Here is a 27641-nt window from a genome sequence, read left to right as displayed (position 1 = left end):
TCAAAGAATTTTTAAAGAATAGATACGAAAAATAAAAATAACAAATCGTCGTAAAATAAATAATAAAACGAGTAAGGGTATTCAGCCTATTACAACCTGAGATAACGGGCGCCATCTTAGAAAGGGAGCAATTGGAGGAAGGGGAGTCACTCCAACTTGTAGTCTGTGCTCAAACAAAAATATATATACGCCATCTTAGAAGAGGAGAATCGATAAGATTTAAAGCTGCCTGAATAAATCTGTATCATAGTTATTAACAAACACATCGATTTATATGAGATTATTTGAAATGGATAATAAAGATGAGAGAGTATCAATAAAAGAGAGATAGAACTAATCCAAATGTGGAGCCTACCACTGTTACAGCCTGTGATAACGGGCGCCATCTTGGAAAAGGATGAAGAAAGGGAAACAACCAAAAAATCAAAAAAATCAAAATATTTCCCTAAAAAAATGTTCATGCTCAAACAAACAATAAATAATAAATAACCTTTGATTCAGGCCATTCAAAGAAGACCCGCAATTGTTACGGTTTAGTCGGAGAATATTAGGACTAGTAGGGGAGGTTCGAGAAACGTGGCCCCTACAATATATATCATCTGTCGCCCTCTTAAAACGGAGTAACCAGAATAAAAAGGGGATTACTGAGGAGCCCCCAAAGCGCTACCAAGGCATCACAGTTCAGGGTTTACAGGACAAATATCAATATTGCAGGGATATATTAGAAATTAGTACTAGGGATCTGGTGGCCTGCTAATGAGCGATAATAGATATTCCCGCGTCGGTTGCCTGAGACACTGATGAAGGAAATCGCTGAGCTAGAAGAAATTATGAAGAAGAACAATCCAGTGGAAGAGGCTAAAAGGAAACTTGACGATATTAATACCGAGTTGAGTTCTTTCAGTGATTACCTGATTAAGAAAAAGATTGATTAATTATGCAAAGATATAAGGTTCTTTTCCGAGGAGAGAGTTTATCCATATTTAGGAGCTCATTATTATAATGGCTCTAGGGATTACACCAACCAGCCTGATCACCAATATTGGTCCAGCAAGAGAATTTTAACATTCTCAGATACATCAGGATCTGAAGGGGAGGATGGCCATGGGTCGTTTGACAACTATGGCAATAGAAGAGGTGCCTTTGAGGGCCAGAGAAGAAACACGCATTTTTTAGGCAACCGACTCGGGAATATGAAAGGGAGATACAGAACACAGGAGAGGGGTCGATACCAACAAACAGAAAACAACCCCCCACAATTCCTCCAAACCAGACGCAATCAATATTGGAGAGAATAGATTCCCCTTCTCAAGCTGAACCCATCCCTATCTTTAACCTTTCTATGACCAAAATTGATAATCATGTTGAGGATCTCCTGGCAAGAGGCCTTTCATTTGTACCCAGCACTGGTCTTAACCAGTTTGAGCTAAATCAAGATTTACAGTCTTTTTTCCGAAAGGTCCGCCTCAATAGATTTTTTGCTAACCGCGACACCCAGGAAATTGAGAATAAATCGGGACTGAAACCTAAGTCCATTTTTACTCCCAGTCTGGATGAGGTTGGCCCTGAGGTAGGGATTTTCGAAAAGGTTGTCAACAAGAAAATCAAACAGATGATGCGCTTTGTGCCTAAACCACCTTACAACTTGACATATGACGAATACCAAGCCATGAAAACTCTTGCTAATAATCAGGAAATCACGATTAAACCCAGTGACAAGGGCGGCGTTATCGTCATTATGGATTGTGACCAATATAAAGCTGAAATCAACAAAATGCTCAGTGTCCCTGAGAATTACACGAAGGTGATTAATTATCCTGATCAAAGAATTAAGAATAATATCCTTGACATTACGAGAAGAGCGTTAGACACTGGAAGTATCTGTACACAAGAATTTGAATATCTTAATAGAGAACATTATCAGATCCCGATTCTCTATGGCCTCCCTAAAATACACAAAGCTTGGAAAGACCTCTGTTCAGACCTATAGTCTCTACGATTGGTTCACTTACGGAACCACTCTCTAAATTTGTGGAGGTGTTCCTGGCCCCATTAGTCAGCAATTTACCCGCATTTATTAGGGATACAGGAGACCTCATCACTAAGATAGAGGGCATTGAGTTTAGTCCGGCCACAGACATTCTGGTCTCTATGGACATAGAGGCTTTATATTCTAATATACCCCTCACAGGAGCTTTGGAGGCCGTGAGAAGTGTTCTTAATGGCTGTACTAACAATGCAGATAACCTTTTCATCCTTGAGTGTCTGGCTATTGTTCTAAATGAGAACTACTTTGAATTCGATCAGGTTATATACAAACAGACACTAGGCATTAGTATGGGAGCCGCTTGTGCCCCTAATGTGGCTAACCTGTACATGGGGGTTTTTGAGGAGAGGTTTATATACAATGAGGTAGCACCTTTTTCTGAGAATATTACCTACTACCATAGGTTTATTGACGACATATTTTTCATTTGGAGGGGACCGGAGGAACAACTCTCCGAATTTATCCTTTGGATAAATCTTTGTGATCCTCATTTGAAATTTATTTCTAAAACTAGCAAAGATAAAATTAAATTCCTGGACATCTGGATAAAGGTCATTGAAGATAAGATTCAGGTATCTTTATATACTAAACCTACGGCCCGTAACACCCTCCTCCAATACCACAGCTTCCACCCCCGTAGCCAGAAGGACAGTATCCCCTTCAGTCAGTTCCTGCGTCTCCGCAGGAACTGCACCTGTATTCAATCCTTTGAAGAACATGCAGAGACCCTTAAAAATAAGCTAAGGAATAGGGGATATCCTAATAGAATTATTAGGGATGCATACAAAAGGGCCAAATACTACAATAGAGACACCCTGTTGATTCCGAAAAGTAGAAACAACCAGGAAAAACTTGTGGTTGTTACTAAGCATTCCAACTTTAACAATAAACTTCACCAGGTGATCAACTCTTCATGGCATATCTTAAATTCTGGCAACCAACAGGAAGATCTACCTAAGCCTATTTTTGCATTTCGCAGGAATAGGAACTTGCAAAATGTATTAGTGAAATCTATTTTGCCCATTAAAAAACCTTTGATTCAACGCTCTATTACAGGTGCTTCACCTATTCTCGGTTCGCATAAGTGTGGCGGATGCCAAGCTTGTGCTTTTGTTAAAACTACTCCGATCCTTGAATGGGGCAAAAAGACTTTCTCTTTTACACAAATGTCGAATTGCAGGACTAAGAATGTGATCTATCTAATCTTGTGCCCTTGTGGCAAAGGCTACGTGGGTGAGACGAGCAGAGAGATGCGTGTTCGCGTCTGCGAACACAAATCATCCATCAACAACAAACGTCCAGGAGCCCCCTTAGTCAAACACTGGACTGAAAAACAGCATTTGACAAAAGACCTTAAATGGCTTATTCTGGAATGTATAAAGACACCGAAAGATCGTAATACTGAAGCACTTAGGAAGAAGAGAGAAGTCTTTTGGATTTTTACTCTTAAGACTTTTGATAATGGACTTAATGAATCCCTCCCCTGGGAAAATGCCATCCTTTGATGTACTATATATTTCCTAAGCACTAGCTCCCTTTGACAATGTAGTCATTTGTCATCTTGACTACTCTCGCCATCACCATTATCGCTCATTAGCAGGCCACCAGATCCCTAGTACTCATTTATAATATATCCCTGCAATATTGATATTTGTCCTGTAAACCCTGAACTCTGATGCCTTGGTAGCACTTTGGGGGCTCCTCAGTAATCCCCTTTTTATTCTGGTTACTCCGTTTTAGGAGGGCGACAGATGATATATATTGTAGGGGCCACGTTTCTCGAACCTCCCCTACTAGTCCTAATATTCTCCGACTAAACCGTAACAATTGCGGGTCTTCTTTGAATGGCCTGAATCAAAGGTTATTTATTATTTATTGTTTGTTTGAGCATGACAATTTTTTTTTTGAAATTTTTTGATTTTTTTGATTTTTTGGTTGTTTCCCTTTCTTCATCCTTTTCCAAGATGGCGCCCGTTATCACAAGCTGTAACAGTGGTAGGCTCCACATTTGGATTAGTTCTATCTCTCTTTTATTGATACTCTCTCATCTTTATTATCCATTTCAAATAATCTCATATAAATGGATGTGTTTGTTGATAACTATGATACAGATTTATTCAGGCAGCTTTAAATCTTATCGATTTCTTCTCTTCTAAGATGGCGTATATATATTTTTGTTTGAGCACAGACCACAAGTTGGAGTGACTCCCCTTCCTCCAATTGCTCCCTTTCTAAGATGGCGCCCGTTATCTCAGGTTGTAATAGGATGAATACCCTTACTCGTTTTATTATTTATTTCACGACGATTTTTTATTTTTATTTTTCGTATCTATTCTTTAAAAATTCTTTGATAAATATATATTCTTGTGGTCAATCTGGACACTGACCTCTTTTTGTGGTCTTAGACTTACTACCTCGTTCTTTTTTCTTCATTTATGCCCCTCTTCAAAGATGGCGGCCGTTATTACACCTACATGTACGTTTGAACTCTAGACTCTTTGAGTCCCTCTCCCAAGATGGCGGCCGATATTACACGCGGCATTAACGTTTGAATTCTAGACTCCCCGAGTCACTTAATCGCCTTCAGGTGTGACCTGTACTATTTAAACCTTGATTCTATCTGTGATCCATCTACGTGGCGGTGGGGTAAAAGAGGAATTCTTTATTTGGCGTCCCATTACTGGCGTTCTAATTCTGTTCCGAGCTAAGTAAGTACTTGTTGCTGTGACTCTTTCCTGCAGTGGTTGTTTAGTTAAGCTTAATTCTAATCCGAATGTTAGCTTGTGCTCCGTTTTATTAATGCCAGACATCAATGGTCCATGTATCTTTTAATATCATGGTTCCGCCCTCTTGGACAGACTATATTGAACATAGACAAGTTTCTGGTCTTAATTACAGCTTGACTGTTGGGGCTATTGCCGCACCAGGATGGTTAATTTTAGCTTGTGCTTGTTATATAAACCGGACACTTTTGGGTCCCCATTTCTTTAAATCTCGTTTCCTTTTCTTTTTATTAGACTAGATTGAATCTAGACCGACTGTTGGTCTGAATCACAACGAGGTTGTCGGAGCTTTGGACATATAAATTTGTATGCTCACAACCTATTCTCGATAGCGCCATCTGAAGGATATCAACTTATATCCTGTAAGTTTGAAGCAGTTGGTCTCCTATATCTATTGATTACAACTCTTAGGAGCCACCTAGATACTAAGAATTCTTGTCTTTTTTCAGAATATTATTACTTGTTGACATAAGACGACAGGATAAGCGATTTGGCATTCTGACTTTGTGAGTCCATGTCCATATCCCTATCCAGACTACTCCTGATCATCTTGTAAGTGTGGTGTAATTATCTTTACATTAGTACTTACTCTAGCATTAAGAGACCTGTGTGTCCTAACTCTGAACCTCTTTACATTCATCTGCTCTATATATATTTTTCTTACCAGACTCATTATCGTACTGTGAATTATATCTGGTATTCCTACACCTGACACCTGACTGCGTCTCCAGTTTTGGGTAGGTCCCTACATTTTATCTTCCCCTGGCTTCATTGGATTGTTAGCTACATTATCAAGATAACAAGTGTGTAGTATGTTTTTCTTGTTTGTGTTATTTCAGGGTTTGCACTTTTCGGTGATCTGTCATTATTATTCTCTCTTTTTTGAATTAGTATTTGTCTAACTGTTTAATATTCTTTTTCCAAATCTTCCCTTTCCTTCTTATTCACAATGGGTTCTAAATTACTTCTTCACCTAGGGACGTATATCGTCATTTCTTGCCCTTTTTTTACCTATGTATATTTGTCTTTTTTGTATTTTTATTCTTCACCTCTCCACATATTCTAGCAATGTTGAAGCATTTTGTGCTCGATAAATGTATATTTTTCGCATATATGACAATTGATAACCTCGTTATCCTTTTTCCCACAGAAATTTTATTTTTTGTGACGAGGCCTAAAGTCAATCCATGTTTGTTATTTCTTTATTAATGTTGATTTAGTGTAGTATATTATTTCTCATCTTTCCGCCTTTTTACACTGATACCGCCCTGAAGAAGGAAGATTCCGAAACGCGCGTCGGCGTAATTGTGTATCTATTTGCAGAAATGTATATTCATATGGTTTTTGTATTGTATTGTTCATAATTGTTTATGATTATGTTGTAATTTGTAATTTTGTCATTTTTTATATATGTTCTTCGTTGATTGTATTGCTTCGTTCACTTTAGTTTGAATTATAGTTAGTGATGTATGAATTTTTTACAAAAAATGAAAAGATTTATTCAAAAAAAAGAACTTGATTAGCAATAATATATATATATTTTTATAAATAAAACAAAAACAGAGAATCATTCATTGTTCATTTTCTGTGGTTCTTTAAGAGGTTATCTTGTCACATGGGTTGTTTCTCCCTGTATTTTGAATTGTTTATTCCCTGCTATTGTATTTATTAGTTCAGGGACCCTCTTATGTTCTTATTATTGGTAGGATTTCATTGCATATATTCTTACGTCAGAATGGTGATCATTGAATGAGTGATTAGTATGTTTTTAAGACTGGGAGGTGAATGTTGTGCATAAACTTGTGTATGACTTTTAACAATTTTGATATTCTTCAGAGGTGCATTTCCAGCCCTACATACTAAATGAATATATTGTAAATTACAAATTAATGTTATATGAGACGTGACAAAAATAAACATGTGTTAATACTGATTTGAGTAGTCACTAATTCTCTTGCACCAGAATGATTTACTGACGAGGCATGATGGTTAAGGAATAAGGTCAAACAGGGGTTCCTACGTTTCGTTACCCTAAACATGTTCCTGGCCCATAGACCTTTATGTTCTCAGGTAGGCTTTTTGCACTTTCTTTAGTATATGCTTATATATTTATTTCAGTGTTTTATATAGCGCTGGCTAGACCTGAGGGTATCAGAGCGCTTTACAACACATACCATTGATAGAAGAATTCACAGTTAATATCATTCATAGAAGGATTCCCAGTTGACATACTATAAAAAGAGAGGATGAAAACAGTGCAACATAAAAAACTGATCCCAAAGAGTAACAGATTTATTTATTTTATTATTTGATTTTTACATTACAAAACATGAAGAGTTTTTTTTAAAAAAAATGGTTTATGACATAGGTATGGTATTTTCAATATTGCAGTCCCCAGTCTCTGAGATGGTAATTAGTTTCGAGCTTACAGCACACCCACTGCTTTCATTTGTCTGTTATAGTCGTGCTGCATGACTAAATACTTGTAAGGTCCCAAAGGCAAGACCGATTGCATTGCAAATGCTTGTTTCTGTCTGTCTTTATGGTGATGGTATATGTATTATGAAAGGGGTTATTTTGAGAGGGTTTATTTTTCTGGTTTCTCAGTAGAAATTAACGGAGGAATGGGATGGCTGGGTTGGAGCTGAGGGGTTTGTGGGTGGTACTTTAGAAGATGCCTGTCTTGTTTCGCCTTTCAGATAATACAGAATTCTACAAATTCCACTTCCACACCGTGGCTCAAATACAGCGGAGCAGGAGACATAAAACACCTAGAAAAGAGTTTTTGTCTACAAAATGCAAAGACTCCCTTTTTAGAATAAGGCTTGGGGTTTTATTTATGCAATGCTCTCTAACAGAAAGGCTTTCCCAGATGCCAAATGTAGCACATTGAAATGTAGAGATATATATATTTATATGCAAGCAAACAGAAAGGTTTTCGCAGATGCCAAATGTAGCACATGGAAATGTATATAGAGATATATATTGAATGCAAGCAATAATAACACACTTGGTAAATGCAACAGTTAAATGCATGTAATTACGCTAAAATTGAACCCTTGTCTTCTTCCTAGAAATTAGCGCCGATGATCTTTTATTTACCTACTAAAAGTGGTGGAGGGGAAGAAACACTACAAGACGTCAATATCATACCTGAAAGGACCACAGACTCCGACTTTAGGTTTGTCAATTTATTATAAGGCCATGAATAATAAGATGTATACACATCGTAAAATTAACATATATAGATATAGGAAAATCAATACAGAGCCGATTCTACGAATATAAGTGATTCGGCATAAAAGGAATACAATGGTAAATTCCAGAATCTAGATGCAACTCAAGATGGAGGCAGAGTCTAAATCTCTTTCATTAGAAATAAAACAAATATGTCCCTACACTATCCTAAAAGGAGATGCTATCTAATACCCTTCCATCTATTCCCAAAGGAGTCAGCACGTGTTGACTTCCTGAGAAGTACTCACGTCAAATGGGTTAAAGTGCTTATTGCTAGGAGCTAGTTCAGAGATGCTTCCTTCTCTCCGAAAGCTATCAGAAGTCTGAGGTCTCTGTCCCTGCGCATCCTACAATATAGAATTCGATTTTCTGAGACATCCTGGTAAAACTTTCCATTGCAACTTTTTCTATGTGGGTTGGTTCGTGATCTGTTAATTAATTTTCTTTGTTCACCAAGTCAACCTTGGCTTCCAGGCCTGCTAGACACGAAAGACGTCCTCCCTCCTCACTTCCAACTGTTTTCAAAGCATTCCTTGTATCTTTTCCAAACTGAAAATAATGAGTAGTCATTGTTCCCCTATCCATGGCGTCATCCACAAGAGCGTTAAAGTCTCCACACCATAGAACAGTGTCATGTCCCACCATGTCTATTTTTGCCCATACAGTGTGAAAGAAGTAAGGTGTGTCCACATTCGGTCCATATATTGCCGCCAATGTGACACTTACCTCTCTCTGCCTGCCTCCCAAAATCACAAATCTACCTTCTGGGGCTACATGTGACATAGTAGTTGACCATGCTACACCTCATTTAATTAATATGGACACCCCCCAGTGAAGTTGGAGTAGATGGAGGAGTAAATTGAGCCCCATCTCTTATTTTTCAGCTTGCCGTGTGAAGTGCTATTTAAATGTGTTTCTTGCAGGAAACATATGTCGACGTATGTCTTGTTAAGTAAGCGTGTACAAGTCTGGTCTTTCAGTAGTTATTGAGCCCTCCAAGTAAGGAGATTGTAGGTTCTCATGTCTGATTAGCTTTAACATCAAGATGTTTCGGTGGTGTGCTATGCATTGCCTGGTTGTTACCATAGAGGTGCTCTCTTGTACGAACAAACATGGTAGTACATTGTGAACATGAGCTAAAGGTAAGGCTTCTGCTTGGCGTGATCCGGGTGCTGTCTGCTGACTGATCTAGGTCCTTACTGTCCTGTTTAACAACTTTAACAGTCCCTCCTCTCCCCCCACCCACACCAACCCCCTCAGTTAGGTTGAGTAAAAAATCCCTCCCCAAGTAACAAACACAAGGAACTGACCCAGTGATTGCCACTGGGCCATTAGTGGGAGGTCTTCCTGGGGGCATGACCTCACCAGCGTACATTCCTGCCTTACGACGGGGTGGCCGCACTAAGGTGTTATGGTTGAACTTGAGGTACATCATAAATGATGCTTTGAAGACAGTCACAGTACATGCCCTTGCGAACATAGATCTTGAGCAATGGAGTTAATAGCGGCTAAATGACATAAAAATACAAATTTTAACAGTTTGGTATAGTGGTAACGATACCTGGCGGTGCATGTGACCACTGTTCAACCATTGTCACTGAGTCTGACATCCTAGGAGGTGCCCGCGGCAGGCCTGACAGGACGTCTCTGGCCCCCTATGTGTTTTGCAAATTTCATGGCCGGTTTAGCGTTGGTGAAGTGATGCACTGATTTTAAATTTGGATGGGCATAATAGTGCATACAGGTTTTCCGCTTGTCTAAGGATCCGTTTAGTTGGCACAAATTCCCATCTGGCTGCCTGGACCATTGGAGTGAAGTCCGGATATATGGAGATGTTGTTAACTTTGTAGTTGATGCTTCCCCTTTCTTTGGCCAGGCAAAGGATAGTGTACCGGTCCCGATAATTCAGTAAACGATCTTGGATAGGCATCGGTGTGGCATCGATCAGTGGTTTTGGCCCCAGTACTCTGTGGGCCCTCTCATCTATGAACATTGCAGATAGCTCTGGGCCAAAAAATTCGCGCAGCAATTCTTCAACGAAAGTTTCCATCTTGGAGATAACTGTAGATTCTGGATTGCCAGTAATGTCGAGGTTGTTCCTTCGTGATCTGGCTTTCAAATCGTCGTTTTTGGCCTAGATGATGTTAAGTAGTTTGTCCATGTGAAGCAACTGTTCTTTAGTTTCAATTTGAAATTTGGGTGCTTCGGTAGTTCGATTGTCCAGCTGGTCTAAACGGTTTTCATGGGTATCAACTTGCTTCTTGACCTGGTCCATCTGACTGGTGAGCAAATCTAGTTTATTGTCTATAGTTTTTAAGCTGGTTTTCATCTCTAGAAGCAGGGAGCGGAGGTCATTCCCACCACCCTCAGCTGCATCTCGCATGGCCAGCTCTGAATCAGTGTCTGCCTCTGGGTCCATCTGTCGGGTAACTCTACTATTCTCAAAGGGAAGCTTTGTTTATTTAGTGTTGTGTTTCCCCATATCACTGACCATAGCGGAGCTGGGCCCACCTACGCAAGTGGGGCAGTCCCCTCGCTCTGTAGTGATCTGTTGGAGCTCCCCGGCTTGATAGGCATTGCGCCTGTTTCCCCCACATGCCAGCTGTCACATGTGACCTGTTTTGAATCCGGTCCGCTGTTTCGGCATTGGGGTCTAGTCTCACTGCCTCCAGGTCATTCAGCCTTAAGCTTAACACTCCTGTTGAGAAATGATTTGATGCAGCGCCTTAAACAGTCAGCACATACCGGCCCAACTCTGTCTTTGTATTCAATGGTCCTGCGCCATAGGGCCTTGGGCGACAAATCTTGGCCTCAGCAAGTAGATTCGGGCCCCACCGACACACCAATTCCTTTGTGAGTGTTATTAGCCACGTCTAGTGTCTCCTTCTACAGGGCCTTCCGCATCTATGCCGGTATCCTTGCTGTGCCTCACATTGCGGCCTACCTGCCTGCCCCATGGGGGGGTGACCAGCCTAGATCGCCCGCCAACTTGTGGACCAGCCCACGCCACTTGCACTGTTATATTCTGAGAAGAGACCACCAAAGCAATATTACATTGGTGATTGTTAATCAGCCTCTTTCACAAAATTCACACCACTACTACTACAGTGATCCTGATGCGTATAGGACAACTGCAGTATGGGGGAGTATGGGACGGACTTCGCCACGTATCCGCACTCGCTATCCTCAGCGGCAGACTCCGGGACACGCCTGGGCAGGACTCACACTGGCGCGCAGCTGTGCCTTATTGTCGGGACAAATGTTCCGGACCGCAGCAGGATCAGCTCATCACAGGCAGGCACTACTCATAGCTCTCTTACTGCACATCCGCTGCAGCCGTTCACGCTGTCTACAGTTGTGCTCCCCACCCAGCCACACACCCCGACCGAGCGGCAGCGGAGCCCAGCCACAGCTCCTCAGTCCACCGAAAGGACAGGCGGAGTCGGCCGCTAGCATGTCTCACAGGCAGCTTGCACGTCCCAATCTGGCAGATCTGCGTGTACCCGGCCAGCGCGCAGGATCAATGCATGGGAGGGCCAGTGTGCTCCAAGCCCACAGCTAGGCCTGGAATGCCTTTGACCCCCGGTTGTTTCCATCTGAGTCCCTAGGGATCTCAACAATTCGAAAACTTCACCGCCGTTTTCTGCCTATGAAGTGCTTCTTTATTGTGTAGTTTCAGCAGACCTCAGGCTCATACACAGGTAGGATGCTATAGAATTATTGTGCTGCCGGCAGAGTCCTCTCAGCGATCAGCCATCTCGCTGCCCGGCAAGCCATGCCCCGTTCTGTCCTGTAATGTTAATTACAGGATTAAGTAGAAATTATTGGATCAAAAGTTCCAGGCAATATACCTCATGGACTACAATATCGGTTTGGAACCTCTTCCTGAAACTAAAGGTTTCTAGTCTATTTCTAACCACCCTAAAACTAAACTAATTAATAATGGGATTTATACATTAAGTGATGTTGAGCTCAAACTTGTAAAGAGTAAAATGAGAGGAAGGTGGGAATTAGTAACAAGCATTTGCAATGCAATAGGTCTCGCATTTACGCGAGTTTATCCTATTAGCATTGTAAATGACAATGCGTTTTATTTATGTTTCAAAAACATAAATAAAAGGCATTGTCATTTGCAATGCCAATCGCTCAAAATCTGGTAAATGTGAGACCTGTTGCAATGCAATAGGTCTCGCATTTATGAGAGTTTAAGCTATTGGCATTGTAAATAACAATGCCTTTTATTTATGCTTTTAACCCCTTCGCCGCGGCAGGAATTCCGCCGTGGCGCTGGGGGGTTTGGGGGCAGGTGCGGTGGCGCTGTGCTCGTGACGGAACCACTCCGTCACGAGCCATGGGTGAGCTGTGCTCATGACGGAGTGGTTCCATCACGTCTCCGCCCACTGCGCTAATCGCCCGCACAGGCGGGGAATTAGCGCCGCGTGGGCGGAGCGGCCGCCAACGGCCGCAGCATGACGGAACCACTCCGTCATGAGCACAGCGCACCCGTGGCTCAAAACAAAACAAAAAAGGCATTGTTGTTTAGAATTCCAATAGCTCAAACTCGCATAATGTAAGACCTATTGCATTGCAAATGCTTGTTTTAAATGTAATTTTAGTTCAACGTGTCTGTTTAAAACTTTGCTACAAATTTACAAGTGGAAAAAAACTGATGACCTGTAAAAAGTAAAACCAAAAATGTTCTATTTACATTCTTCTGTGATTATGTTTATTTCCTATTTTTGTAGCAAAGGCCCTTGGACTTTTAAGTGAGAATTATTATAAGGGCATGACATTCACTGCACATGACGCAATTAGATTTGCATAGAATTATTACCCCCCATGAGTTTCCTTATGACGTGAACTTAAGTTAACAAGCGAAAATAGACAGCAGGAGGTCAGTCCATGGTGCCCAATCAGAGTACACACCAGATCATTGCTCGACTTTGCCCGAACCTGTGGATAGCTTAAGGACTGATGACACAGGCCCTATCATTTCAACCGACACGGTAACATTTTGATATCAATCACCTAAAACTCAGTCTAAAAGGTCACTCGCAAGGTTCTAGAAGGGGGACAGCATTATAGGTCACAGCACACTACAAGTCCAAAAGGACGTTTGACATATTGAGTTGAGGCAACAAATTAAGAGTACTGAAAGCCTGTTCACTATCACTATCGAGATTTTAATGCACTATATTGTGCAAGTGAGGGTAAAAACCAAAACTTGGTTTTACACAAAAAATTCTTTTAGCACATTTGAGAATGCTAATCTCTCTAAAAAAAAACTTTAAAAAAATTTGCAATCCATTAGGTCTCACGTTTAAGAAACTCTTTTAAATGTGACACCAATTGGATTGCAAATGCTTGTTGGTAAAAGCCCCCATGCTGCGTTTTCACTGTAAGGAACAGAGCGCGGCCGCCATTAAAGTGAAAGTGCTGCATGGGGCAGTATTGGCGGCCATGTTGGGTGCTGCAAATAAACCAGAGGCACGGCCTCCGCTGTATGAGCGTGCCATGCAACGAATTAATAAATAAAAAAGCAATGGAGAGAGAGTGTCCTGCCTGAAGCAGCAGGCTGGAGAAAACCATTTAAGCAAATAGTGCTTGGAGGCTGTAATTAAAGCCTACCGAGTAACAACACATGTAACCGATTAACAACAAATGTAACGGGGTTTCCTATGGCGAGGTTACAAAATGAGACAAGGCGGCACGAAGGAGGGACTACTAAGCCTATTGACCAGTGATAAGTCACAGTTTCCAAAGGACATTGACACAAGCCAGTGAAAAATATGGGCGGAGAATGGGCGGAGCTTCAAGTCCACACCTTAATTCAGCATGCCTTGCAGAGCAGTGCATGCGCTGCCCAAGGTGCGACCTACAAAACAAACAAGCATTGGCATAGCCAATAGGTCTCGCCTTTGGAACCTTATAAGTGTTTAGCCATGCAACAGTTAATGTTACTGCACCAAGGATATTGTGCTGGATAACTAAACACTTAAACGGTCCTAAAGGCGAGACCTATTGGCTATGCCAATGCTTGTTAGCATTTGAGTGTGATTATAGAGGTATGGGCGAAACCGTTTAGGGCCGTTCCGTCCAGAATTTGATGGCCTGTGGTGTTGAAAGCACTGCTAGATAACAAGGGTATAAGAAGTCGGGAATGGGCACAAGTGAAGGGTGCGACATGAAATTCCAAATGTCAAAATCATAAAATGTGTGATTTAAGATATGGATGTCGTTTAAGAACAAATGTGTTATTTTCTTGAAAGTTAATAACAACCAATAACTGCATTGTAAATAGAGACACGAGTTTTCCATTTTTACTATAAATGCTTCCCTCTCTTTATTTTAAAAATCACAAAGAAGTAGAGGTTAAGGGTCTGATTTGCAAAGGGACTTACATGTAGTAAAGGTACAAGTGTGGAGTCTCTGCACTCTGGGCAGCCTCTCTGTCCAGCGCACTGCAGTGAGTGCAGTGCGGAGATTCTGCCATGAGTGAAGAGACACGTAACTTTATTGCATATTAGTCCCTTTGTGATTTGAGCCCTAAGCCTTCATTTAAGGGTCTCACCATATGTTCAATCATGTCTGCTAGATCAAACGTTATGCATATAATCAGAAGCCCTAGTATTAAAACATGCCATCTTGTAATGTGCCATACATTGTTATTACCTTTTCTGTTTGCGAAAGGCACCAGTTATCGAAAGTAGTAAAATAAACTTTTACTAAACTCACCTTGGTGAAACTGCAACGATTGCTGCTGCTTATTGAGGAGCATAAGGGCTGGTACCCAGCTAATGCCCCGTGCGCTCATTGAGAAAAGTGTGGGGTGACCAGCAATATCAAAGGAGAGGCAGAACGATCTAAGAGTATGAGCATAGACAAGAACAGAGGAGAGGATAGGATAGTGGAATGAAGGGTCCCGAACACAGGAGAGGGTTGAGCAGTCGGTTACAGGACAGGCAGTCAGTGCGAAGGGAATCGCAGGGGAAACTGTTGGATGAAAGAGGCAAAGATTTGATGAAGGGAGGACGAAATGGTTACAGGGGGGGCACAGGGTGGACTAGCTACTTTCATAAGAGGAAACGTTTGTTAGGAGGATGTTGTGTTAAATCGTAATAATGTAACTGCGCAGGGTTGAGGCGAGTGAGGACTTGAGCACTGTGGACTAATTATAGTGTTAATCTTGGAGCAGATGTAGCAGGGTGAAGTCATGAGCAGGTAAGGATGAACAATAGAATACTGATAATTGAAGATGATGGAGAGAGTAAAGAGCTGAAGGTTTGCACAGAGCGCTTGTGGATGGTGAGGTAATGAGGTCCTGGAAATAGATAGATTTGACACCTCCTAGATCATTATGCAGTGTATGAAGGGCTTGCTTATTAACCAAGAAGTTAGCAGTGAATATGTGCTTTCGCCATTTATGTACTGCTGCCCTCATTTACTGTTATGCGCTCTTATTTCAAGTGTAATTCATGGCTGAGGCCTATCTTTGGTACAAGGTGGATAATGAAGCAGTTGTATGAGCTGTAGTGCAAGACTGAAGTGAGGTCTTTATGAAGATCACGTGGAAAGCAGTGAGAGCAGTGGGGTCCTGTTTTCTACAGCAGATGGGTACATGAGAGAGCGATCTACAAGGAGGCGAACTGATTTGCATGTGAAATGTGTGATGTCAGATGGAGCGATGATGGGTTTAGATTTGGATAAAGTGTTTGAAATTAGCATAAAATTGAGTGGCTTACCTTGCTTGTGGGTGAGATTAAGGAAGGTGTCATTTGAGGAGTGATCAGACAGAAGTGGAGACACTGCCGAAAGCATCAGTAAAATATTTTGGCAAGTTATGGTCACACCAGTAAAAGCAGAATCGTTTGGTGAAGGCAATAAATAGGTGTGTAGCATAATTTCCGCCAGCTGTAACTGAAAGCCATTACTATATAGTTACAGAGACAAATGCGTTTCCAGATGTTTGGAATGAAAGAGGCTTATGGTGCGAGTCCTAATGAGAAAACATCTCTTCATCCATAATAAAACACTGACCAAGGAGAGTAAGATCACATAGGTATGCTTTACTAAGGTAATACCTAAAACAAAAAAAATGTTAGATTGGTTTTGAAATAACAGTGAGATCATGAGTCTGAGTCTTAGGACCTGGAAGACCAGTGCAATCAGGAGTGAAATACGGACAGTATTGGAGGGTCTAATTTGAGAGTTATAAAGAGGGCACCAGCAACGTCTATATACAAAAGGAAGTGATGTGATGACAAATTCAAGTTGGAGAACAAAAAGGCTTTTGTGTATGATGAGATGAGAGCTCCATAAGCATCAAGACAAAGGTAGCTAAAGATTATGGAAACTGTTTGTTCATAAAGACTGTGGGATTTCGACACTGGAAATGACCTAAAATGTGCATTGCTGCTTCCTAGAACTACAGAGGAAGCATTCAACACTATTCAAAGCTGTTCCTATCTATATCACTGTTTATGAGACTTCCATTGTTTCTGTAACAAGATAGTGTGACTTTTACGCAAAGTAATGCAGCAAAACAACTCGCTGCACTGCACTGCTCTGCATGAAAAGGAGAGGACAGGAATGCACCATATTTTCCATCATAGAGCACATTCCTGTCTTCTCCATGCACTGGCATACTTTTGGCTGCCTAGCACCAGCGTAGGCACCCTTGCAACATGGTGCAAGGTTGCCTGTGCCACAGGCAGAATTGTTTTTTGTGCAGGAATGAAGCCCTTTCTGCGCAAAATCTATTCTATTTCTACATGTGCTGCAGTTCAGGAAGGACCTCAAGACTTGGCTCTTCGACTGAACCGCCGCACCCAAATAGATCAGCCCCCCCCCCCCACCCCTTCAGTGCCTTGAGACCCTCATGGGTGTGTAGCCGCGCTATGATTGATTGATTTCCCTTGTGCTATCTTGCGTGACGCAAGGGCAACACAGCACTATGGAAAATCTGCCCTGGACTTCTTACAGATGGCATTAGGTCAGAATAGACTGTATTAGTATTCATTGTGGGGATAGTAATAAGCTGGGGGGGATTAGGCAACGTTGCATAATTCTATTTTGTGATTCGTTTAGCTTCTTTCACTTTATGATCGCTCTGCGACAGCGATCACAATGGTCTTCATTCTGTAAATTATTAACATGGGGGAAAGGGTGAAGTAACGCTGAACTTACTGGTGACTTCCGGGGAAAGAGAATCATTTCTGCACATACCATAAATGTTTTATTTCGAGTTGCCACTGTTTGGGTGATTGTATGGTATTCTATTTTTCTGAACTGTGTCAGTTTGGCATTTGAAATGCTCTAGAGCCTTGCCCCATTGTTTGGCGAATGCAAGGCACACCAAACAGTTTCTTTTGAAATTGTAGCACAGTTAGTTAGGAGTTTAGCTTGTCCGCCATTTTGGATGCGATAGAAGACAATGGGGCATATTATCAAGACAGGCGATAAAATTATCCCCCGCTTTAGCGGCAGAAAACTGCAGCTAAAACGGCGATAATGGCTTTGATAATTTGCTCTATGGAATTCCAATTGAAGCCCATGTTAGACGTTCTTCACCTTTAACGTGGGCTTCAATTGGAATTCCATAGAGCAAATTATCAAGCCCATTATCGCTGTTTTAGCGGCAGTTTTCTGCCGCTAAAGCGGCGATCATTTTATCGCCTGTTTTAATAATATGCCCCCATGAACTTTCCATTCTATGGAAGCCCTGGCTGGCCGTCTCTGTGGAGAAGAAGGAGGGGAGGAGAAGCACAAGTCAAAGTGTCGACTCATTACCGTACACATTCATGTTACATTTAAAGTTACCTTTTAAGAGAGATCTATCTGGAGTTTTCTTTTCATTGAGTGTAATGGCTTCATAGGTTATTGTTTTTTCGGATTAAATGTTGACATTCGGCAGTGGGTGTCGCAAATCTTGAGTGCTGTTTCCTGTTTTATGCGCACCGTGGTCACATCTAAAGCTTGGGTGCATCCTTGCCTTCTTAGGACTGTGACTAGGGGGCAATGATCTGGTTACTTACAGGTAATATTCATTACTCAAAGTCCTGGTCTTTCTAGTGACAGTTCTAAGTTCCCGCCTGCTCTCCTGGTAAAAGAGTCCACTGGGCATGAATAAAGTTTAGCAACAACAGTATATCCCTCTGATTAGGGCTAGCGTTTAGGTCCTGAGAAGAAGGGTGGGGCTTACCTTGGCCAGTCACTGAGTTTACCAGCTGAGACACGTAAACCCTCATTAAGATGAGGAAGACCTCTTTTTTTTTTAAATTGACGTGAAAGACCAGGATAAATAGTTTATTGGTAAGTAATTACCCCATTAACACTACACTGCTGAAAACAATAGAGAATAAAAGCCATATTTTTAAAATTAACACAAGAGACGGGTCAATGCATTCTTTCCTGTATGTGTTACCTGTGTGTGAGCATCTAGACTTGTATCTCACTCCTGGACTCAGCTTTGACCTCTGAAAGTCACAGACTTCAAATCAGGCCCTCGACTTTAGCAAATGTGCTTTATTGTCTAGGTCCTCAGGTATCAGAGGCAGTAGTTGAGATGTGTTACAAATGTTACCCAGATGTCTGTGGCCTCCCTAATCCCCTCGGAACTAGCCTGGCACTTAGCTAAAGGCAATAGAAAGCAAACACGCCTGAGTATATCACAGTAGAGCTCAAAACGAAAATACATGTGTAGCTCGAAATATCAAGTAAAATAATACCAGTACAACAGAGTCTCAACTGTGTGAGGACAAGAAATGATTTGTTTTAATGAACAATATTTTGACAATCTATATATATATTTCCGTTATGTTATAATGAAAGGAATATATTAACAGCTTAGAACAAGAAATATATTGAATGCTTAGTTTCAAAAGAACTGATTTTTGCAAAATGCATGGCCTAAAATACATTTTGTAGCTTATTGCATTCAGTATCAGGGAGTATTTAGTGCCACTTAGTCGATAGGAATATCTAGGGCCCGATTCACAGAACTAACTTAAGACAAAATCCTAAACTTACTACCATTTTCGTATTCACAGAATGCACTTACTCATTTTGGTATTCACAGAAGACACTTACTCACTTCGGTATTCACAGAAGTTAGGAGTCCTAACTTTAGGACTCCTAAATGCCTTCTGTGAATATAGAAAGTCTTAAAATTAGGATTTTCTCAGTTTAGGAGTCCTAAAGTTAGGACTCCTAACTTTACTTCTACTAAACTGAGAAAAATCCTAATTTTAAGGCTTTCGGTATTCACAGAAGGCATTTAGGAGTCCTAAAGTTAGGAGTCCTAACTTTACTACTACTAAATTGAGAAAAATCCTTATTTTAAGACTTTCGGTATTCACAGAAGGCATTTAGGAGTCCTAAAGTTAGGAGTCCTAACTGTACTACTACTAAACTGAGAAAAATCCTAATTTTAAGGCTTTCGGAATTCACAGAAGGCATTTAGGAGTCCTAAAGTTAGGACTCCTAACTTCTGTGAATACCGAAATGAGTAAGTGCCTTCTGTGAATACCAAAATGAGTAAGTGCCTTCTGTGAATACCAAAATGGTAGTAAGTTTAGGATTTTGTCTTAAGTTAGTTCTGTGAATCGGGCCCCTAGTGTTTCTGCTGTGACCTCATCGTACCAGCGATGCCTCAATGTGCAGTATATGCCTTCATGAAGGCATCATGACGATGAAATCCAACCTGATTCACTCGGTGCACACGGCCTGGCCACCGTAACCATGCTGGTCTGCGATCCCGAAAGAGAGGAGCTCAAACTTTGAGCTGGGATGCGTGACACGATGTGAGCCCGCTCTCTTACCAAATGTATATATGTACAACCCCCAGGAGTAGTCGGTCTTTGGGAACTGGTACCACCGATAAACTCTAAGAGGCCGCCCATCGAACCGAAGCCCTTGTTTGTCAGAGGTCTTTATCACAATCAGTGCTGAGTTGCTAAATTTAGTGCTACCGTAAATGCTGTAGGATTTGCAGAACGCACCGGTGTCCGGAATACTGGTAAAAAACTGATCATACTGCTTGTAGTGGGACAAACCACCGGTGCAGTGAAACAGCACTTGGATGCCAGAGCTTGCAGTGACGAAGAGTGGGTTTTTGAACCTCACTTGAATCCTGAGAACCTCTCCTGCCAGCATGTCTCTTTTCATCTTGCTTGAGCCTGTTGTGTAGCTGACTGTTGTTTGCTGGGAGGCGACGACATAGGCCACATCATACCTAGACTGGAAGGGCAAGGGGGGCACAAAGAAGGTTGTGCCCCAGCTGCTGACAGGCAGAAGCTGCTCGTAAACATGGTCGCACTGACTATGCAGCCAAGAGCATCTGTCGCCTGTCAGCACAGCGATTCGCTTCTCAGACACGACTCTTGTGCCTGAGAGGTCATCGGAGCTTTGGAGTTGCAAAGCTTCAAAGGGCGCCATAAGAACCTGCAGTTTGTCACCAGCCACATGCGTCTGTCCTTGGAACGACACCGCCCCCTTGAGGTAAACATCAACTGTGTTCTCCTCATTGTAGTTGATGACGGCAAATTCTTTGAAAGGTTGTTGCGGTTCCTCGTACGGGGTGATGACATAGTATTCCGTGCCCAGGGCTGTCACAGGATTAACGACTGTTCTGCCAGAGGTGTATAGTTTGCGGGTTTGTGAAATCACAGATATTTGTTTGTCAGATCGGATGGTAATTGTGGAGGCTGAGAATACTCCGCTGCCTGACATCTCGATAAAGTCGGGGATGCGGACCCATGTAGACTGCTTTCGATAGAAATGGACATCCTTCGCGTCAGTCTGCGGGATGAAGATGGAGACCTTTGTGGGCACTTCATAGACTGTGATGACCAGACTCAGAATGGCATTGTAAGTGGGAGCTTGTCCATTCTCCATGAATGCTGTGATAAATTCCTGGCCGAGCTGGGCTGCCAAAGATGCACCTAGAAAGAACACAATGTAACCATGAGCAGTTGCTGTATTATAGCACATTTAAAAAAAAGCCTTTACCATTACCTGACACTACAACATTTTTTATGGCAGGACACAGAGGCTAACATTGTGAAGTCTCATTTATTGCCAGCTCACAGCAGCAACAATTAAAGAATACAGAACGTCAACAAAATTCTAAGAAGGTATAAAGTCTCTGTTGGACTTGGCCCTTTTTGCGGGGTCATCCCTAAACTTTTTGCGTCTCTCCTAGCCTTTTTCCTGACATGGTGCTGGTGGTTTTAGGACACTGGGCACTTTAGCACTGCTGCCCAGTGTAAAGTGCGTGTGCTCTCTGTTAAATCTGGTAAGATTAGTCTACACCTCTTTGGCCTATTTAATTTGCCTGTCTGTCCCTTTTAAAGTGGTATCTCACATACCCAGGGCTGGTAAATTAAATGGTACTTGTAGGAGAGTAGGGTCTGCTATCCTATGCTCACCCCAAATATTTGCTTTTTGCTTCACTGGTTTTTGACATATTGAGGCTGTGGGCCTGCCAATCAGACCCCCAGCCTGCTGTTCTCTCTACTAAATTAAAACTATTAAAACTATGCACCCTAGGTGCATAACCAATTGGAAGTGGATCACCCTGGTTGCTGGCCCGCTGGCTAGTGGCCATCTTGGCGACGAACTTCAAGAAATACACCGCTGGTCTGGTTGCTCCAGACTGGCCCTTGCTCCTCTCCAAAGGACAGTCCCTCTGACCTTGCTGGTCAGAATCATCAGCTTATTTCATCTCCTACAACAATTGCTTTTGCCAAGGCTTGTTTGCTTCGATCAAGTTGCCGACACCGCCGACAGCGAGAGCCTGCGTGGGACAGCTCGTGACCCGACTCCTGGACGTCGTCGACCTTCAGGGACCACGTGGCTGCAGAGACAAGCTACACCTTCCTTCCTGTTTGCACCCGACATCGCCTGGTACCCACCTGGTGCCACGCTGGTCACTGGCTAGTGACTGTGAACACTGTCCCCTCTGCTTACAGGTCTTCAACATCTCCGATCCACTCTCAGATCCACCGCATCTCTTCCGGGGCGACCGCCTGCAGCATCTTTGTCTACAGGCTCCATTGAACAGATAGAAGAAACCCGACGCACTTCGACGCCTATGCACCCGCTTCCTGTGGGTGAGGTAAAGCTGGCACTCCGGTGCCCAAGTGTTGAGAATCATCTCTAGTGTCTGTGTTTCCAATCTTTAGTTCCTAGTCCATCCGGAAGATCCTCTTTGCAGTAACTTTGTACTTTTTACGCACCCATTGAAAACCTATGGGAGCTCGCGTGTGACTATTTGCTCTGCACACGCAACCCGTGGACCTCCTGGTCACTAACTGAAGTTAGCTCCTTGTAGGACCAGCGATTCTAGAGGCCCTAGGCCTTTTCCCTTTTCTGTTCGTGGTACTTATACCACTATTTTAGTATATGGTTTGAGCGGCCACCAGGGCCTATCCATATAAAGTGCAACTTCTGTGTATTCTACTGTAATCTTGTTTGACGATTTGTGCTCCTGTGCTCATAAAGAGTCTAGGGGATACTTTGAGAAATAAATACATATATATTTTCAATATATATCTGTGTGGTGTCCTTTCATTGGTATAAAAGGGGGTTACATTTGGTAAAACAGCCTGCTTAACACGCTTCACGAGTTTAGCCTCAAAGACTGCTTAGCCTACGCTACCACTAGGGCAGCTAGTCCGAAAAGGTTGACTTACAACCACACCATAAGGGTTGCTTGGCATGGTACAAGGTGGTCACTTTAACTAGTGAACATCATATACCAGGCCAACTTCTCACATTGGTGAGCAGCGGTTGGATTTGAGCTTGCTGTGTTTTACCATTGTAATCTCTTGGTTACCAATTGAAAGATCACATAGGTACCTGTAGGTACATATAAAACAAGATTAGATATACTTAAGTTCTACTGAACTTAGTTGTTGTAGATCAAAGGGAGTAGCACACCCTGACTACAACTACTAGATAGGTTTAGTAGGTAAACCCAAGTGTAGGTAGATTGCAACACATTCACCCACACTTAAGAGCAATGGCTGGGGCAGAGGGGTCCAATGTACCCATCTCTGTTGGGAGTGACCCCAAGAGGGCACCATCCATCTTTGCTACCCTAAATCAGAATGAGCTCAGGCATTTGTCAAGCCTCAGAGGCCTTAAACAGCCCAAGAACCCTATCTCTGCTGAGCTCAGAGAACTCTTACAGAATGATGAAAATCAGAAAGAGCTCGAGAAAGCTTCCCAGTTAGCCCCCTTAGGGACAGGAACAGGAGGCCCCCCTTCTGAAGATGCCACTGAGGTACCCCTTGCCAATAGCCATCCCTTAGATGAACACCATACTACAGAGGAGGAAAGTGGTGGGGATACAGATGTGAGTGAGGATGAAGGGAGAACTAGCCCAGTGCCAAGTGTTATACTTGGCCCAGCTAAACTAAGGCTATTGGGGACTGACAGTGGGTTTACCCCATTGGATCTCCCCAGTGGACTTAACACAGGGCTTGGGAGGCAAAGGAATCACTCAGGTGAATCCAATGCTTCTCATGGCTCTAGAGGCTCTCAAGGTCACTCCAGGAAAAGGATGACCACCCCTCAGAGGAGGGAACATGAGGCCAGAATGCAAGAAGCCCAGCTGAGGATCAGGAAGCAGGAGCTAGAAGTAGCCCTGATGGAAGAGAAACTGAGCAAGGCTAGGCAGCATAAAGAGAGTGGGTCTATACCCACTGGTGGCAGCATTGTCCCTAAGGACAAAGATAGGGTCTTTGATAATAGGAACCTGTCTAAGGTTGTGCCCCCCTACAAAAGTGGGGATGATATCCACAAATGGATAACTGCTCTTGAGAGAGCCTGCAAAGTACAGCAGGTTCCTGAAGACCAGTGGGCAGCAATCCTCTGGCTCTCCTTTGAAGGAAGAGGCAGAGACAGACTCCTCACTGTTAGAGAAGAGGATGTCAGAAACTACAGAGTCCTGAAGAGTGTCCTAGTTGATGGGTTAGGCTTAACCACTGAGCAGTACAGGTTAATGTTCAGAGACACCCAAAAGACACAGACTCAGGACTGGTCTGAATACATTGAATGTGCCACTAAGGCTTTGGAGGGTTGGTTGCTGGGAAGTAAGGTATCTGATTTTACAGGATTGTATAATTTGATGATGAGAGAACAGATTTTAAATAACTGTCAAAACCAGCAACTGCATCAACACTTGGTTGACTCTGATCTGACCTCTCCCCAAGAATTGGGAAAGAAGGCAGACAAATGGGTCAGAACCAGGGTTAAGCAAAAAAAACAGAACCAGGGCCAAGGGGGTGATCAGAAGAAAACAGACCAAAAGAGTGGAGATCAGAAATCTAAAGACCAGAAGTCTTCAACAGGGCCCCAAACTACTGCTAAGGAGGGTGGGTCCCAACAGTCCAAAAAGAAGAAAGAAGGTCAAAAGAAACCCTGGTGCAATCATTGCAAGAATACAACTCACTGGACTAGTGATTGCAAAAAGGGTGGAGCCCCCAACACTGTTGCCCCTAAGGCACCTGCTCCTAGTACTACTGTTAGCAGTGTTGGTCCCCAGACGAAGGGTGTAGTGGGAATCAATATGGGAACTAAAGGAGATTCTGACTTAGACAGAACCCTGACACAGGCAGTCTTGATCTGTGATGGGGACATTGACTTGTCCCTGACTGTGAGCCCCAGTAACCTGGGCAAGTACAGACAGACTCCTTTAATTAATGAAAAAGTGGCTCAAGCCTACAGGGACACATGTGCCAGTGTCACTATGGTGACTCCAGGCTTTGTGGATCCTGGACAGTACATACCAGGTGAGAATTACCTGGTGACCAATGCCAGCAATGCCACTACTTCACATAGTGTGGCAGTTGTTAACTTCTCATGGGGAGGGGTAACTGGCCTCAAAAGGGTTGTGGTTAGTGCAGACCTCCCAGTAGAATGTTTGTTGGGCAATGACCTAGAGAGTTCTCTATGGTCTGAAGTGGAGTACAGGACACATGCAGAGATGTTAGGTATATCACCACATGTCCTTGCTGTGACCAGGTCACAGGCCAAAAAGTGCCTTACTGAACCTCAGGTCTTGGATCCTGGAACAATGGACCAAGCACCTACCAAGAAGAAGAACAGGAGGGTCAAGGCTGTGCCTTCCCCCCTGCCTCAGAGGGGTGATCAGCCTTCCCAGGAAGCTGATCTAGAGAACCCTGAAGGAACTGTCCCTGAAGAGCTTGAACCTGATCAGGTTGAGTTTCTGGGGACAGGGGGACCTTCAAGGGCTGACTTGAGGCAGGCTCAGTTATCCTGTCCCTCTCTTGAACCCCTCAGACAGCTGGCTGCTGCTGAGGCTGCTGGGAATGCTCAAGGTACCCATAAAGTGTATTGGGATGAATGGCTCCTTTATTCAGAGGCTAGAGACTAGGCCTGGGCGAAGCACTACGCTACGCTCGCGTAGTTTGCGAAGTTCACGCTACTTCGCGCTACGTGAACTGCACGTAGCACAGTGCGAACACGCGTAGCGTAGTGTTGCGTAGTGCTGCGGTCATTTTTTGCTTGCTCGCGGTCCTCAACGTCAAGTTGGCGACCGCGAGCAAGCAAAATGACATCCTGGCGAGACTTTTTCCTTGTTCGCGATCGCGAGCATGGAAAATAAACCTCCCGGCGAGATTCCCAACGCGAGAAGGTCAGGTTTCTCATTGCGAGGGGTCACGTATGCTCGCGACCGCTCGCGATGAGAAACTACCAGTTCGCGTTGAGAAAGCTGCAGCTCGAGGAAAAATCTACTCGAGCAGCAGAAAACTACAGCTCGCACTGTGCAAGATGCCATTTTCAATGATTGCACAGTGCCGGTTGCTTGTCCGCACTGTGCAATCATTGAAAACAACATCTTGCACAGTGCGAACATGTTACTTCGCAGTTCGCGAAGTGCTACGCGTAGCTCGCGTAGTGCGAACTTCACTTTGCGTAGCTTCGCGAAGTGCTACTTCGCGAACTACGCCCACCCTTACTAGAGACCCCAAGCCTGGTGCCACCAGGAGGTTGGTTATACCTCTGCAATTTAGGGGCTTCCTTCTAACCTTGGCCCATGATATTCCTTTAGCAGGACACTTAGGCCAGAACAAGACTTGGGACAGGCTTGTCCCTCACTTTCACTGGCCTCACATGAATGAAGATACAAAGGAGTTTTGTCGCTCTTGTGTGACCTGCCAAGCCAGTGGCAAATCAGGTGGCACAACAAAGGCCCCCCTAATACCACTACCTGTGGTGGGGGTCCCCTTTAAAAGAGTGGGAATAGACATAGTGGGTCCCATGGATCCTCCCACTGCATCTGGGCACAGATTTATACTGGTGGTAGTGGATCATGCCACCAGGTATCCAGAGGCAATTCCCCTTAGGACCACTACAGCACCTGTTGTGGCCAGGGCCCTGCTGGGAGTATTCTCCAGAGTGGGGTTTCCTAAGGAGGTAGTATCTGACAGAGGTACCAACTTCATGTCAGGATACTTGACAGCTATGTGGAAGGAATGTGGTGTCAACTACAAGTTCACCACCCCTTATCACCCACAATGCAATGGGCTTGTTGAGAGATTCAACAAGACCCTAAAGGGTATGATCAAAGGATTACCTGAAAAGCTCAGGCGAAGATGGGACATCCTTCTACCCTGCCTTCTGTTTGCTTACAGAGAGGTCCCACAAAAGGGGGTTGGCTACAGCCCCTTTGAATTATTGTTTGGGCACCCTGTAAGAGGCCCACCGTGTTTAGTGAAGGAAGGATGGGAGTTACCTCTCAAAAAGCCTAAACAAGACATAGTGGACTATGTACTTGGTCTCCGCTCCAGGATGGCTGAGTATATGGAGAAGGCATCCAAAAACCTTGAGGCAAGCCAGGCCTTACAGAAAGCTTGGCATGACCAAAAGGCTGTCTTGGTTGAGTTTCAGCCAGGACAGAAGGTATGGGTGTTGGAGCCAGTGGCCCCAGCAGCACTCCAAGACAAATGGTCTGGACCCCATACAATCCTGGAAAAGAAGGGAGAGGTCACCTACTTGGTGGACCTAGGAACTCCCAGGAGTCCCCACAGGGTACTCCATGTTAACAGGTTAAAAGCATATGTTGACAGGGCAGACATGGGCTTGCTCATGGCTACAGATGAGGGACAGGAGGAAGAGAGTGACCCTCTCCCAGACCTGTTGTCTCAAAACCCTGAAGATGGCTCAGTTGAAGGAGTGACCCTTGGAGGCAACCTCACTGCCCATCAGCAGACTGAATGTAGGCAAGTTCTAAAATCATTTCAACATCTGTTTTCCCTAATACCTAGCCAAACTGACTGGTGTACCCATGTTGTGGACACTGGTGACAGTCTGCCTGTAAAGAACAAGCTCTACAGACAACCTGACCACGTCAGGGACTGTATAAAGGCTGAGGTACATAAAATGCTGGAATTAGGTGTCATTGAACCCTCAGAGAGCCCCTGGGCTAGCCCAGTGGTTCTGGTCCCCAAACCTCACACCAAAGATGGCAAGAGAGAGATGAGGTTCTGTGTGGACTACAGGGGTCTCAATGCTGTCACCAGGACAGATGCACACCCTATTCCAAG

General features: G+C 43.4%; 1 protein-coding gene across 1 annotated transcript in view; it reads right to left on the bottom strand.

Annotated features, from left to right (window-relative positions):
• Positions 1-19670: 19670 nt before the first annotated feature.
• Positions 19671-27641, bottom strand: part of LOC146809147 (IgGFc-binding protein-like) — a 175553-nt gene continuing 167582 nt past the window's right edge. Inside the window, exon 3 of the mRNA XM_085614299.1 lies at positions 19671-21008. Within this exon, the coding sequence (XP_085470425.1) occupies positions 19774-21008 (1235 nt within the window). The 3' untranslated portion in view covers positions 19671-19773. The remainder of the gene's footprint in view (positions 21009-27641) is intronic.

Source organism: Triturus cristatus, chromosome 7, assembly GCF_964204655.1.
Source record: "Triturus cristatus chromosome 7, aTriCri1.1, whole genome shotgun sequence".
NCBI classification, from domain to species: Eukaryota; Metazoa; Chordata; class Amphibia; order Caudata; family Salamandridae; genus Triturus; species Triturus cristatus.
This window is presented reverse-complemented; position numbering and strand designations above follow the sequence as displayed.